This window comes from Poecilia latipinna, unplaced genomic scaffold (assembly GCF_001443285.1).
Source record: "Poecilia latipinna isolate Pla-1442-1.1 unplaced genomic scaffold, P_latipinna-1.0 Scaffold190, whole genome shotgun sequence".
Lineage (NCBI taxonomy): Eukaryota > Metazoa > Chordata > Actinopteri > Cyprinodontiformes > Poeciliidae > Poecilia > Poecilia latipinna.
The window spans coordinates 180,781-196,175 of record NW_015112806.1 but is presented as its reverse complement, the minus strand read 5'-3'; the positions used below and the strand labels follow the sequence as shown (position 1 = coordinate 196,175).

At 37.9% G+C, this 15,395-nt stretch overlaps 1 protein-coding gene across 2 annotated transcripts; it reads right to left on the bottom strand.

The window, feature by feature from the left end:
* Nucleotides 1–1,566: 1,566 nt before the first annotated feature.
* rbm18 (RNA binding motif protein 18) lies at nucleotides 1,567–15,353 on the bottom strand. Of its 2 annotated transcripts, none has more exons than XM_015030727.1 (6): nucleotides 15,138–15,353; nucleotides 13,238–13,351; nucleotides 7,091–7,217; nucleotides 6,195–6,281; nucleotides 3,285–3,385; nucleotides 1,567–2,084 (listed from the first exon to the last, which is right to left on the bottom strand). In XM_015030727.1, the coding sequence occupies exons 2-6, from the start codon at nucleotides 13,342–13,344 to the stop codon at nucleotides 1,901–1,903; spliced, it is 606 nt and encodes a 201-aa protein (XP_014886213.1). In that variant the 5' UTR covers nucleotides 13,345–13,351; nucleotides 15,138–15,353; the 3' UTR covers nucleotides 1,567–1,900. The 2 variants fall into 2 exon arrangements, with proteins under 2 accessions (XP_014886213.1, XP_014886214.1); XM_015030728.1 differs by having other exon boundaries at nucleotides 6,201–6,281.
* Nucleotides 15,354–15,395: the final 42 nt, after the last annotated feature.

Genomic DNA, 15,395 nt, shown 5'->3' with positions numbered 1-15,395 from the left:
AAAACTAACTAAAAATATCAAAAAACAAAATTCCCCGCATAAATTTGTGTGCAAACATTTCATCTTGAAATAGCAAATTTAGTTCAGATGCTTTCAACTACAATGGACCCCTTTTCCGTTTCCTGTGCAGGCCTTACTTTATTAATAATATTAATTAAAAAAAATAAAAATAAAAAATAACGAGTTATCTATCGAAATTTAATCGAATCATTGATTTTATACAATCCCCAAGAAGTGTCTGTAAATTATGTCTTGGATGATCACTTATATAAACAAAATATATCCGTTTTTATGCAGCTCAACGTTGCGCGTTTTCTTGAAGAATTGTGAAAATGATAATCACCAAATGCATCTGAACCCAACAGTAGCTTTCCACATAATACATAAATAAATTCATCAAGTGTCTGGTTGACGTAAATATGATTTTGATTCTTGAAGCGCCATTGGCCAGCTGTCATCTGTCCCTACAAGAATACCGGTGATTTTCTGGTGCATTTTAGCTGGTTAAAATACGAGGCTTACTGTCCGAGAACCAGCTTACTCTCTAACGCTACGTTTTTAAGATAAAAGCAAAAAGGAAAAAAATAAAAATGAAATATGATTTTATCTTCGACATTAAAACAATATTAATGTTCACTGAAATCACCTAAACGTAAAGACGGAAGCACACATTCACAAAATACTCCAACGCTGAAACAGCCAATAAGCAAAGTTTTTCACCCAAAGATAGTTGATAGAAATTATTGCAAGTCCCACTTTCTTAATTTTCCTAATGCAAAAATAAAGTTGAGTTGTAAGGGTTCATGCAGCCACTACAAAAAAAAAAAAAAAACACCTCAAGTAATTCAGTTGGGAAAAACAAGGATAGACGTTTATAATAGTAGGGCATGGTAATTACTGCTAGTCATTTATGTAGCCTAAAAAGAAGCATTAACCCAATCAGTTCTAGTATATGGCAAACCTAAACTGTAAACAAATCTTTTAGGAAGCTGAATATATTATCTCTTCAGTCTTGTTTCAAACCAACTTCTTTATTTTTTCGTATCCTCAATTCTGACTATTAATGAAAACGTGATATAGCATCTTGGGTATTGAAACCCTTTTTTTTTTTAAAGCCTCATGAGACGGTTTTAGTCCCCAATGTCCATTTTGAAACAAATCTTACATCCTGCTTCTATTTTGCTTATTACTTCATGAAAACATGTTCTAAACTTCTCTAGCATAAGGACAGGAGCCTGCGCGAAGGTAGATGGTTGAGATGCATCAGAGGGCTGTGGGCACCGCACTTCCTTTGACTTCTAATCCAACTTGTTGAGCCAACGGATGTAGCAGACGGGAAGTCATTGAGAGAATATGTCCCACCTCCTAACCCAAAAAATGACAATCCAACACATCTGGGCTGGGCTTTCTTCAGTGGTTACAGTTGCGGAGACTTCTGGTCTCCAAAACGAAAAGAGCAAACAAAAACAAAGACCCACGAGGAGCTTGTACTTTTTTTTTTTTTTTTTTTTTTCCTTCAGTCTACCTGAACAAATGAAAGATTGTGGAAAAAAAATAGAACTCCAACACAAATCCAAAACGTTTTAATAATTAAATAACATGAAATGAAAACAAGGAAACGTGTTAAACCAAAGACTAGATGTGTGTAGAAGACGTGAGCTGCATCAGAAATGCGCACGAGTGACAGAGCAGTTTAATAGATGAGCCAGTCAGATCGCTGGCACAGCAGTAAAAACAAACACATCATCCACAGTCCTGGTGCTGTTCATCTGCTGCCGCTTCAAAATCTTCTCAAATTTACGAGTCTGTGAGAGCGATGGTGGTGGGGAGGGGGGGGAATTAGGAACAGAACATGGAGGAGGAGAGGAGGAGGGGGCTTCAGAGCAGGCAGGAGGATGGGTCATCTCCTAAACTTGCGGAAGGGCCTGCTCTGGTTACTGTGGTGCGATTTAGAGTAGGGCTCCCAGCGCTTCCTCTCAGGCGGTTTGTTGTAAACATAGGCCGACGGGCCCGAGTAGCTATCATCTGGATTCTCCTCCATCATCTGGAGCTTGGCCTCAATGGCACGTATCTTAGCGCTCGTGCTGGAGAGGGAGGAGGAAAAAAAAAAAAAAAGTCAGAGAGAAGATGTTGGCAGTGAGGTTGAGAGGAGACGCAGAACTGAGGGAGGAGAAGGAGGAAAAAAATGGAGGCAATATCAGTTTTAAAGAGAGTAGACGACGGATGGGTAAGGGTAGGAGAAGTATCCTAAAAGGAGAACAAAGGGGGAGGGGAGTGACACCAGAAACCAGACCAAGTTTGAGAAACACCATAAAACTATGAAAAAAATGCAGTTCTTACATTTTTGTACATGGTTTAGTTAGGTATTGAAATGAAATGCATACAATTTATGAAAAGACTAAAAGCTTCCCGTTTTAGGGTCACCATTTGTTTTTATTTGCTAAACACCAGAAAAATTTAACTATCCTAGAATATTTCTTCATGACTTTGTTCACGTTCAGAAGATTTTTTTATTTCTGTTTTGACTATTTAGGAAATACTAAGTTGTGATGTCATGGCTTTCTAAGCATTCAAGTTAAGCAGCAGCACATATGTTGATGTCTTTAAGGCAACACCTCAAACTCAATGCCTTGTGTAAAATGGTAAAAAAAAAAAAAAAAAAGAAAGAAATCTGGCAAGATTTTAGGAAGTGAAAAGTGAACCTTCACAAGGCTGATTCATCTTTAGATACAATTTCCTGAACCCTGAAGGTGGCACACTCATCTGTTCAAACAATTACATCCAAGTAATAACACCATGAGGATGCACAGCCATTATTGCTGCTCAGGAAAAAACACTAGATCTGTGCCTCAGATGTTTTCGGTGCAAAATGTGAATATCAACCGAAGACTAAAGCGAAAAGACCTTGTGAAGATGCTTCCTGAATCTGTTAAAAGCATCTCATTATCCACAGTAAAAAATAAATTAAAATAAAAAAACAAGTAACCAAAAAAACACATGTACCATATTGTACTGTAAGGCCATTCAGCAAGAAGAAGCCATAACTTCAAAAGCACCATTAAAAAAAAAAAACAGATTATAGTTCTGCAAACAACAAAGGCTCTAATTTTATAGGACATGACAAGTGGTCTGATAATTGTTGCATTTGGAGGAAAAGCAGAGAAGAGCTTGCTTGAGAACATCCTCCCAACTGTGAAGGGAAAAGTCTGGAGCATTTTTTTTTTTCAAACCGAATTGTCTTTTTCCATCTGATCCAGACTTGCAAAATGAAACAGGATACCAACCTGAGGTTGCTTGTTGTAATAGAGCCTGCCTCTGTTGAACCGCTGCATGACGGTTCCAGGCTTGCAGGCATCGTCTTCTCATTGCGAAAACCTTCAAACCTCTGTGAAGAATAAGTGGCGAGAAAAAAGAAAAAAAAGATGGCAAGGGACAAACAGATGGGGGGTGAAAAAAAAAAAAAAAACAAGAAGCAAGAAACAGACATGAGGACAGTCACAAATTTTGGATAATAAAACATAAAGCTGTCAGCATAAGATTAAATATTTTCTGTTGAATAAGCAGAAGAGGAAGAAAGATTTCTATTAGTAGCAATCAGGGCAAAGTAAACACGACAGCAGTCATCCGGAAATTGAACACTGACGGACTCGGTTCCACATGTACGATCGACGAAAAAAATTTTCAGAACTTTTTCCTCGTCCAGTCAAGCAAATATTAACCAATCGGTGCGCTGCGTCCAGCTCAGTCACACCCTAAGAGATGAGTGAGGACAATGCTGGACCATCTGATGAGCAACAACAAACATCTGCACTCATTCCTCTCAAAACCACCTTCCAAATCACCATGAAACCTGCAGAGAGAGAGAGAAAAAAAAACACAAACAAAACAAAGGATGATGATCACATGACAGGTTATTTCTGTTGCTTCCTGTAAGAGTCTCCGTTAATAAACACATACTTTTATAGACCTTGTTCTCAAGCTATGGTGGTGGAATTAAAACAGCTGTTATTGCATACTATAGAGTGACATAAGCGATGCATAGAGTGCGAAACAATGACGTTTCCCCCAGCCAAAAACCCTTCCCTTCCACCTATTCCTCCAGGCCGGAATGCCAGGAGATCTGCACAGAGCCAACGAGGCTGGAATAATCTGTAAACAATCCAGGAGAGCTCAGAAAAAAAAAAAAAAAAAAAGTTTCAGGTGGGTCAGTTTAATCTCTGCATTGCAGGGTCCTTTTAACGGTTACTCTATATTATGACTCAGAAATGGGGTTTTTTAAAAGGCTTTTTTAGTGTTGAAAGAACACTATGTATAGATAAGTATTTATATATTCACCTAATATTTCAGAATTTAAAATAATAGTTATAAATTCCAATGAAATCAAGCCTTGATTTAGGATATTTTCACATGAAGCTGAACACTCTGATCTGCTGTTTGGTAAAATACATTTAGAATTTCCTGTATGCCAAACCTGATAGAATAATGCAGTTTTACTAAATGAATACATTACATGTAATCCAATGTGTATGCAGAAGAAACCCAAACATATGTTGCATTTTACTGCAAACATTTACTTAAACTTCACAAAATTACTACACAATAACTCCGTATACAGATAAAATGTAATTATTTTTTAAGGTAAAATAAATTAGATTTTGACTTCTGTTTAATTAAAATTATTTTCAAAATTGCAAAGGTGTTTGTTAAACCTCAGGACATTTACTTGGATCTTTGTATTTCAGGCTGGTTTATAAGTATTTTCAATACATGCAGCCAATGAGTCACTTATTTGACATCTTTTGGCAGCTCCAGGGCTTAAACTCTAAGAAGAAGAAGAAGAAGAAATGCCCTAGAATCATCTCCACCAAAGGAGAGTCCGAGCGACTCTGAGCTCTTGACTGGTTTCAGATTTGGTCAAACACTATCATTAGGGTAGAAGTGAAGGAGGCCATCTTGAATCAAGCCGAAACCATCATCTGAGATGCGATAAGGAAACAGAATCTGCTAAATTCTTCCTGGGGGAAACAACTGTCAAATCAACTTGAAGTGCTTCACACAGAACATGGCTTAGAGTTAGCAAGAGTACGGTTCCCACACAATCTTTTCCAGACTCTGCTTCTGGTTTAGGATATTTACATAGGATATATATATACATAACAAAGCTTGGCATAGAAATTATGGCATATATTTCTGCAGGGTGGATGGATGGATGCACTAATAAAAAAAAACAAATGTTTTTCAGAATCAGAATGAAATTTAATTGCCAGGTGTATCTGCATTTGGCATTGGTGTCACATGCTCTGAGCATACAGACATTAAATATGAATACATAAAGATTAGAAGACCGTATGTACAGATATATATTTATATGTTCACCTAATATTTTTTTCTTAAAAATAGAGCAAATATACTTGTCTTGTTTTACAGCTGCCTAGCTACGTGGTGCTCACCAGAGTTTGCTAGATTTTGTAAATAGTGCTCTGTAGCGCTGACCTAAAGATAAAAGTTTGTGTCCAGTATGTGTGGGATCTGCAGCGATTGTAGCTAACCTCATAAAAGGTCTGGGAAATGTAGATAATTTGACTGCAAGAGTGTAAACAATTACACAAAAATGTTAACCCTCACATAGTATTTGTAATAAAGCATGTAACGATCCTGCTGCATTATATGGAGAAAGTTCAGCAAAACAACATAGAGGAGGGTCCTGACAGCTCAAACTCAATTTCAAATTATAGTTAAAAATACAGCGATACATTAATTCTTGATATCTGTGAGAATGTCAATGCACATAGCTTTCATTTCTAATCCAATAAGAAACTTCAGTCCAGCTCCAGATTTATTTAACAGCCTGTTGTCAAAGAGGTTGCAGCATTGACCTTCACCTCCCTCTGTCATGTCTATGTGCGTATGTGTGTGAAGGGCGGGATTCGTCTCTGTGCAGGATATCCCTTCACCCTTCGTCAGTCAGCTGCCTATTGTTAGACAGCCCTAGGTTTGTGCAGGGCTCTTGCTGCTCTCTGTAAACTGCATATAAAAGATTATAGAATGGAAACTACTAAATAAATGTTGTTTTTTAAATCTTATATTTTAATTTACCTCAACAATATCATTGATTTTATGCCACACAAACAGCACAGGTTAAAGGTTTAACCTTTAACCTTTAATAAACTGTTACAATTCAGCGTGACACTTACCCTCACCTGAGCGTGCGCCCATCGCACAACCAGCTTCTTGGACAAAGCTAGTTTTCCATTTAAACACTGGATCGCCCTCTCTGCCTCCTGTAGGCAACACAAAGAAGAGGAAAGAGGAATAGGAAAGAGGGAACAACAGACTGTTCAAAACGATCACTGAAATCAGTGCGTAATTAAATCCACACCATTAAATCATTAGATAAATGATGATAGATGGCAAAGAGACAATCTGCTTACAAAGGGCCGAAGGTAAATTATGCGTAGCACGTTCTAGCTTCGTCTCATCAAACGTGCGAGCGGCTTTTATGTAAAATTATATTCCTGAAGTTCTTTATCTGACCGTGTCTACAAGCGAGTGAGTACGAGTGTGTAAGATAAACAGCCACTTCCTCTGTATAATCCTGTTGGGAGGGCTTCATATCCCACTGATAGACACTAGCTGTGAAACGAGATGCTTATCATGATCCCCAGGCACACTCCAAAACAAATACAGCCCGACAAAACCTGTGAAGTTGACCGCAGTCTTTTTAAATCCTTTTATTTTATTTCTTTTTTCCTTAGAAACACGGTCCACTTCAATGAAAACAAACGGTGAGTTCCTGTCTTCTCGTGAAGTTTATTGAACAATTTCACTTTTAATTTTACACCAAATGAATGGCCCTTCTCTGATAAAATATACAGACTCCATCTGTGAGAGTCTATATGAAAAGACTTTTCTCCTTTTGCTCCCCTCTGAATGTGAGCACAAACATTAAAATGGGTTCTTTGACTACGAAAAACAGGTTTTAATACACCTTACCTCCACAAACCCAAATTACCTGTGCAGAATATTTTCAACAAATCGCATAAAAACGAAGAAAAAAAAAAAAAAAAGGACGCATGTCTGCTTTGTTTACCTCTCTGGTGCTGAAATTGACAAAGCAGTAGCCACGCGGCTGCCCCTCCAAAGGCCCGGACTTATGAAACAGGAAGTCAAACTGTTTAACTTTGCCAAACTTCTCCAAAAGCTTCACCAGGTGATACCTGTCAGGAGAATGAGAAAAAAAAGGCAAACAAAACAAGGGTAGTCAAAAAATATATACATTAAGTCATGAAACAAGTTTAAACACCTGTTTGCACATACTGAATTAATTAGAATTTTTTGGAAAAACAACCAAATAAAGCTCAAAACACAGCAAAACATTTTAAGTGGCCAGAACAATTTTACAAAATGCATTCCCCAGGATTATTAACCAACAATGTTTTTAAACTTCATCTAAAAGCATTAAACCTTTATGAAGAATCAGAAACTAAACCTGCTAGATATAATCACCTTCCTAAAATAATGGCCAAATTGATTTAGAAAAAGAAAAAAAATCACTTTTGGTGAAAAAATGACTTGGGACATTATTTAAGAAAAGTGACAACAACTTTTTATTATATGTTATTATATGATTACAAATAAAAAAAATAAAAAAAAAAAGAACAAGAAAACAGGCTCCAAATCATTCAATCGTTTTGCCACCGGTTGTGTGAATATGTCAGGCCGGGCTAATGAGAATGACAGCTTTCTCTCCTTGACACCTTTTTAGCAGCAGGCCAGCTGGTGTGGCCAGCCACTAACAGTAAATCTCTTATTGAGACAATGCTGAGGATACAGTAGCAGGACAATGAGGGAATAAAACAGAGGAAGTCTCAAATCCCCCCTGAGCCCTGGAGTTCGGCACAAACAACCTCCAATGACGACGTAGAAGCTGCAGGGCACCGCTGGACCGAGGATGACGACAGATGTGCGGTCATTGAAGAGATATGCAGCGTGTGCGAGTGCATGTGTGTATGTGTGTGTGTGTTATGACCATTAGCAGTCATGGGAATAAATTGTTTCTCCAACAGCACAGAAGAGTTTCAAGTTCAGGGTCACTCAAAGAACTAATTTATTTATTTATTCTGGAAGCAGCCAGAAGATAGTGAGTTGGCACTAAAGCAACCAAGTTACGCTTGTTAGGATTATAACAATTATTTCTATTTACTAAAAACCAGGAAGTGCATACATACTGGAAAATCATGCAAAAACAACATAATGTCCAATAAACCCACATTTACTCCACTCCTCCTTTTCTCATGTGTTATTACAATCCTTCCAGCTCTTCTTGTGATCTTCAGCATCTTAAGTACTGTGAGACTGAGTCTGCAGTCAGACTCAATCTAACAGCTGGAATGTATTATTGGTAAGCAAAGAGTGAAATCTTGACACCCTCAGAAAATACTGCATTCCACAACAATCACAATAATTCACACAACAAAATTGTGATTAAAATGTATTTGGGATTTATTATGCTGTTCCAGTTCAGCGTATGCATACGTTCATTGTAGAGGAATCGCTATGGTGCCAAATTATGATTGAGGCTTTGATTATTCTTTTATAAAACAATTTCAAACCTAAAATTCATGTTTTACTTTCCTAATGTTCCTTGATTAAAGGTTACAGAGGAGCATAAAGACCTCAGATTTCAGAAGACATGAAGGCACTTTGAATGGTTAAAGCCCTGCTGTTGCTGATCCTTTCTGAACTTAAGTGCTGCTTATCCCCATTTTGAATTAAGAATAATTTAATGTTACTGATCAGATGGAAAGAGCCTGTAAGCTGAAGAAGAACCCAGTTTCTGAACACTATTCTGCAAACTGCAAACCTGTTTGCAAACTATCAAGCCACTGGTCCAAGCAACATCTTTAAGGACAAATCATACAAGCACTTGGTCCATGCAGAGTCCTAATGATGAAACAACTAAAACTACCTGCTGGGAAAATTATCATAGTTGTTGCTATGAACAACTCGGTGAATATTCTCCACATTAATCACATTATGACTACTACGAAAAGCACTGAATCTAGGAAAAAAGGCACACTTTAGCTGTGAGAAAAGGTTAAAGCAATGCTAGCACATATTGCTATTTTCTTAATATCAAACCTCACTGGAAGATAGTAAAGACACACTACTACTACTGGCTCTCTTACAACACTGTCTCTGCTCCTCACTGTACTAAGGTCGTCTTTAGTCGTATCTCACCTTTTACAGTTTGTATGTTCCACCAAAACAATAGAAAAAGTTTTGATCTGTTTACATTTTCCTCTGTAATTAATCTGATGGACTCACCCAACCGTTAATGACTGCAAAATTCTTGAACAAAACGAAACAGTGCCGTTTAATGATCTTTTATAAATGCCTTACAAAACACAAAAAATAAACTCACGTTGAAAATAAATCAACAAAAACCGTCACTGAAGACCTTCCTGTGTTTTTGTTGGCGTTTCTGAGTGTAACTGTTCAGGCCCGAGAGTGACCCCCAGGTGCTTTGTGTAACTGTTCAGAGGGGCTTAAAGCTGCAGTCTTTTATTGTTTAGGCAGTTGTTATTTTTAAGTCCGTAAGTGGCTTCGCGTTAGTGTGTGTGTGAGAAACCACAAAAATGACTCTGTGACGTGACCGTGCAAGCGTGCACTGTGTGTGTTGGAAATGGACTCGGCGCTGGATGCTGAGGTTGAATCTGGGCAGGGTGGTTGAGCAACAGGTTGCACTAATGTCTTCCACCTCTCTCTCTCTCTATGAGTCCCTGGTGGGCCGCAGGCAATAGAGAAGTTCTGATTTTCCCAGACAACACCCTAAAGGTCTCCCACCTGGAGGTGGCTCATCATGCACTGCATAAATGTACAAAGAAAAATCAGAGCTAAAAATGGGTCTGATTTCTAACCTTGTTCTAATGCAACAATTAGCTTCGATGTTGACCAACAACAAGGCCTTCCTTCGATTTGACACATTTTAAGACAGCCGTTTCCAGCAACCAAAAAGCAGCAATTTAATTTGCAATTCATCAAATGTTGCATAATCATTCTACTTAGCCATATCCTACTTTATATGTTTATTTTTAGAACAGATTAAGCTCCAAGAACATTTTTTGGGATGCTACAGTGAGCTGAACTACAATGGGTTACGCCTCCTGGGGGCTATAAACCCACCAGAGGAAGAGGGGGAGGGAGGTGGGAAAGAGGGGAGGAAAAGGGAGGGAGAGGTGGGCAAAGGGAGAGTAAAGTTCAGAGAGGGGATGTTGACAGCAAGGTGAAAGGTGTGGGAGAAGGAAGATGAAGCTGAGGAAAAGAGGAGATTAGAAACCAGGTGAGACAGATACGAGAGGAAGGAAGGAAGAGAAGGTCACAGAAGTCGAGTCTAGAGAAAGATAACAACAGGCTTTAAGTGGGATAAGTGCAAGTTAGGAGGAAAAATAGGCTTTAAGTTTAGGATTTCTGCAGTTTCTTCAGCCTACGGTGGAGAAATGAGTCATTGCTGGTGGTTATCGTCCAAGTTCGCTAATAAAAACACATGACAAACGCCAGGCCCACGACACTGCATGTAACACGAGGTCCAGAGAGGGAACAAAGAGGAAGACTGTGATGGATTACCGCAGAGCAGGCAAAAGCACAAAAACACAAATGTGTGTTGAAAGTTTCAGTAACACCTGCTTTGCCTCAGGCCTCCAATAGTGAGCAAGAAAAAGTGGAGTGTTTGTCTCTTTACGCACAGCTACATAGGAAACACAATGGATTGAGTTGATGTGCTGCTTTCTTACGGTGGCCGACAGGTGCAAATACGCAGCAACAGAGAAAACATGCAAACAAAAAAAGAGACGCAAACAAATGAAATGCAGCAAACAAAAAAAGAGGCGCAAACAAAAAAAAACTACAACCACAAATGAAATGCAGCAAAGAAAAGATGCAAACAAAGAGTGCTGAAAACGGAAGTGCTCCAGACCACTAGAGGGAGTCGAACAGAAACAGCTGTGTCCAAATTTAGGGCCTGCATCCTTTAAAACGGGTGTTCAGAAAAGCAGCAATGGCGGCAAAATTATTTTTGCTGTATTACACCTAAAATTACACAAAATGATTTTTTACAAAGTTTTTAGGCGAGAATGTAGATGTATAGATCTGAAATATTTGCTCAGTTCATCAATAAATCACTTAATTACAATATTGCTCCGACTTTTTTTGGAGATCTGCTCCCGCTGCATTAACAGCCAGCTCCCCTCGCCTGCTGTCAGCTGGCCGGGCGCTCCAGGTTCGGTACACCGAGAGAGAACGCCTGTCTCCCGGCAAATCGTTTTAAAAACTCCTACTAGTTTTCCCCTATGAGTGGAGGTGAAACACAGATATTAAGTCTGGTAATAGCTGTAAATATTTTTGGTTCACTTAAGTAATTTATTTATTTATTCAATATCCCGCAGTGCTGAAGCATCTTCTGCTATTTTGGTCGAGCAAAGCAGGAGGCACTTTTGTTTGCGTCTCTTTTTTTGTTTGCATGTTTTCTCTGTTGCTGCGCATTTGCACCTGTCGGCCACTGTACTTTCTTCATCGTCGCATCCTTTATTATCCAATACTTTGCTCAGAACAACCACAGCAGAAAATAACTTTGCACAAATATTCCTCTAACTTGAACATCTTCGGTGATGCTAAAAACCAAACTTTGATGCATTTATTAGTGGTTACTGTTTTTATCCACTTATCCACAGAGGGCTGGAGAACTATCTGCAGCAGTTATTGGGTGAGATGCAGGAAACAATACCCATCCAGAAAAACATTCGAAAAGTGTGGCATATGTATGTATTCAGCCCCATTAGTCAATACTTTGTAGAATCTGCAAATATGGTTGGGCTGCACTTTATCAGCTATCATTTCCTTTCATGTTATAATTACACAACTCTTTTTGTGTATCACAGAAATTCTCATCAAATAAATCAAAGTGTGTTTGTTATGTGACAAAGTGCAAAAAGATTACAAAATTAAGGTGGCTTGAATTTGTTAAATATTTACGCAAACAAATACAAAGTAAAAAAAACGACATCCTAAAAATATAAGTCACTTACTCTACAATACGAGTTAAGTACGTCTCCGCGCAGATTTTACGTTTTTACACGGTCTTGAAGAAAACATTGTTGGTTAGTTAATTAGCCGAAATAAACAACAAACTAATCTTATTCACTGAAACGTGTCAAAGCAGCGCGGCGCGTTCAGCTCCTGGTCTCCCCTCTGCACCGAGTTGGTTTCGCAGGACAAGCAGAGAGAGTCCTGCATGTTTTATCCTGGAGTTAATTAATCTTCCCAATCAGTAACAGGGGCCAAGTGCATTTCTCTTGTTTTCCCTCCCTACGCTGAACCACTGGACTATTTAAAGAGAAGGAGAAGCAGAGCAGAGCACGGTAAGGGGAAGGAAACGCCTGTCTAGACGCCCACCAGGACCTGGGCCCGTACATTCCCCAGCAGCACCCCCACTGCCCCACGACAGGCTTCGCAACGCACCCCTCAACCTAAAAATGTTTTCTGAATATTTTTATTAATCAGACTATCTGCGGCAGGAGAAGATGCACGCAAGCGAGTGAGACAAAGTGAGTTAATGATGTTCAGACTCTTGTATGTGTTGAAGCTTGCACCCCTACAAGCTGCCACTCAAACGTCTGGTGTGGATTTTAACACCCTCACACACAGATACAAACACACACACACCTTTGGGTTGACACAGAGAGAGTAAACAGGGCAGGTGAGTGAGGAATGATGGCTGCTCCTTAGCAGAGCAGGTCTCCGCGCCTCACTGCATCTCCTTCACACACTCAGGCTCGTCTGCTCTGTCTCAGCCCATGACACAGACCCACACACGCACACACACAAACCAGCTCACACACACAACATACACAGTTGATTAATCATACATGTAACCACAATATGTTGCCTCCTATGTGGCATAGCCATACATGTTAAAACTAAACCCTTAGGTTCATACAGTAAACTCTATTATGGCATCACTTTTTAAAAACTGCATGAAGCATATTTATTACACCACCTTGTAATAAAACTTTATTCTGCATTTTAACACCTTTTTGTCAGGGATTTATTTCTATAAAGATGAGTAAAGCTGACACCTTTAGCGCTATGTAGTAATTGACGGGTAAAAGAAGCAGGCTGAGAGCTTTTCTGCACATACATAAAAGAAATGCCCAGCTGAAACTGGAGTGGATTTACTTACTCTGTGATTTTGGGATCAATGTTGCCAATCCACAGGCGGTTTCCATCATGAGACGCACTCTCTGCAATAATGGAGGCATTTTCCACAGTCTCTGCTGCAGACGACATGTGTACCCTGTGGAAATTAGATTAAAACAATGTCACCAAACACTTTTAATAACGTTTTGAGCTCACATATACACATGGCTTTACAATATGGAGAAGAGAATGTACAGGGCCTCCTACGTCCAGGGTTTTTGGTCTGGATTTAGTTTTTCACAAACTTGTATAGTTGGTTTAATTTCAGTTTCATTAATAATGCTATTGTGGAATCTACTGTGTGAGATTTTACTTTTAAACTCTAGGATCTGGTAAAACCTAGATGATATATCAAATTAATGGGAATGTACTGTCTTCTAATCATAATAGCAGAAATAAGATTTAAGTTTTCTTTATTGAAAGTTTAAAACTGTAAACTTTCAATAAAGAAGTTTCTTGTTCAAAATTAGAAAACTGTGTAAAAAAACAAACAATGCTTTAATTTGATAAAACAAGTATCCACAATTTCAATTAGCGATGTATGATATTAAGAAATATGAATATTGCAATATTATCGTTGAATAATAATACCTGCCAAGGGAAGCTCATGGGAAAACTGCAAAAATATTTAACCACTGAGAATTTACATCAGCTTTATAAAGCGCTGAATGATCATTGGCAAATATTGATTTGATAACCAAACTAAATGAAAGAAGACAAAAAAGAAAACCATAAAGAACTTACATCTTTATTGATGTGAAAATGCAAATGAAAAAATGAATGTGTGAACAAACCGAAACTGTTATAAATATGGAGTTTTTTGATGATGAACAGTGACTTTTACAATATGGAAAGATCAAAATTTGATCCTGTTAATAAAATGTACTGAAATCTCCAACTGTTTTCCAAGCAAAAAACACACCAAAAACAATGCATTCATTCTTTCCATTTTTGTGAATTTAGTAATAGTCAGATAAAGATTAAGGATTTTTTTTATTATTATTATTTATAACTGGAACCATTTTAAAGCTCCTTATTTTTCTGTTGGGTTCAAAACGTTTTCAGTGTTTGTTAAACTTAATTGCAGAATTAAAGCAAATTGAACTCAGATGAATGTGTATGTCATCATGATAAAAACTGAAGTTGGTAGGTTAAGCTGCAAACAAAAAGACAACTCAAATATTAAACAATAATACTAGATTTTAAATTATCTAGCCCCATTGTATTTTTTTTATTATTATTATTTTAATTTTTTTTTTTATGTGTGTTTTGCTTGTTGTGTTCTCCATTTATTTTTGCTGTTTGTTTGGCTAAATTGTGGAGAACTTTAATCAACTTTTACTATTTTTAATGTGCTGCGGAAATAAACGTGACTTTGACCATTTTTATTTTTATTTACACAGGCATGAATTGGTTAAAACAATTGGCAATTTACAGCTAATAACGATCTCCAACGTAATACTTCCTCTGTTCTGTCATTTGTTGCAAAACAGATGCGTATCGACTAATGTCTATCTAGAAAACAAATGGAGAAGCAATGTTTAATTTCATATTTTAAAAATATAAAAGTAAGTGTATATTTTCTTTCATATTGATTTACTGCTGCTGAACTGAGTTGTACCTTTTAAAACATTTGTTGCCACGTAAAAACTCATTTCCTTTTAGAGAACGCAATATTCACAACAAATAAGTAATTTTGTTTTTAACATGATCTTAACTAACTCAGCAAGAATGAACTATTTATTACCAGTAGTTAATAATTACACATATTATAAAGCATAATACTAAACGTGCTACGTTTTACTAAGAATAACTTTATCTGAGAGTAAAAGCCACGTTTCAAAAGAGAAGTGGGACGTAGCTTCTAGCTGCTCTGACATTACCTTTGTTTGTTCCTCTTCAACAACAAGTCCTACGATTTAATGTTCACTCTAATCCCACTTTTGGGATGATGCAGTGGCGTCAAAACGTCACTGCAATCATCTCAGACCTCAATTGTCCACCTAAATAACTGACTGAGTTTGTTAGCTCCGAGAGAAAACACATCCGCTCTGATCCAGGCTGACAACAAAGGCGCGGGGTGATGGCGTAGATTTTTTAGCTGCCAGACAAGTCCGTGGAGGCAGTTGGTTTAGTAACTG

What these genes read in the sequence shown, in the direction of transcription:
- rbm18 (XM_015030727.1), bottom strand. Translation starts at nt 13,344, where the DNA reads ATGTCGTCTGCAGCAGAGACTGTGGAAAATGCCTCCATTATTGCAGAG. An exon ending in GGGCGCACGCTCAGGTGAGG is followed by an intron (nt 3,386 to 6,194) that starts GTAAGTGTCACG and finishes TATTCTTCACAG; the next exon opens with AGGTTTGAAGGTTTTCGCAA. An exon ending in ATTACAACAAGCAACCTCAG is followed by an intron (nt 2,085 to 3,284) that starts GTTGGTATCCTG and finishes CTCCCTCTCCAG; the next exon opens with CACGAGCGCTAAGATACGTG.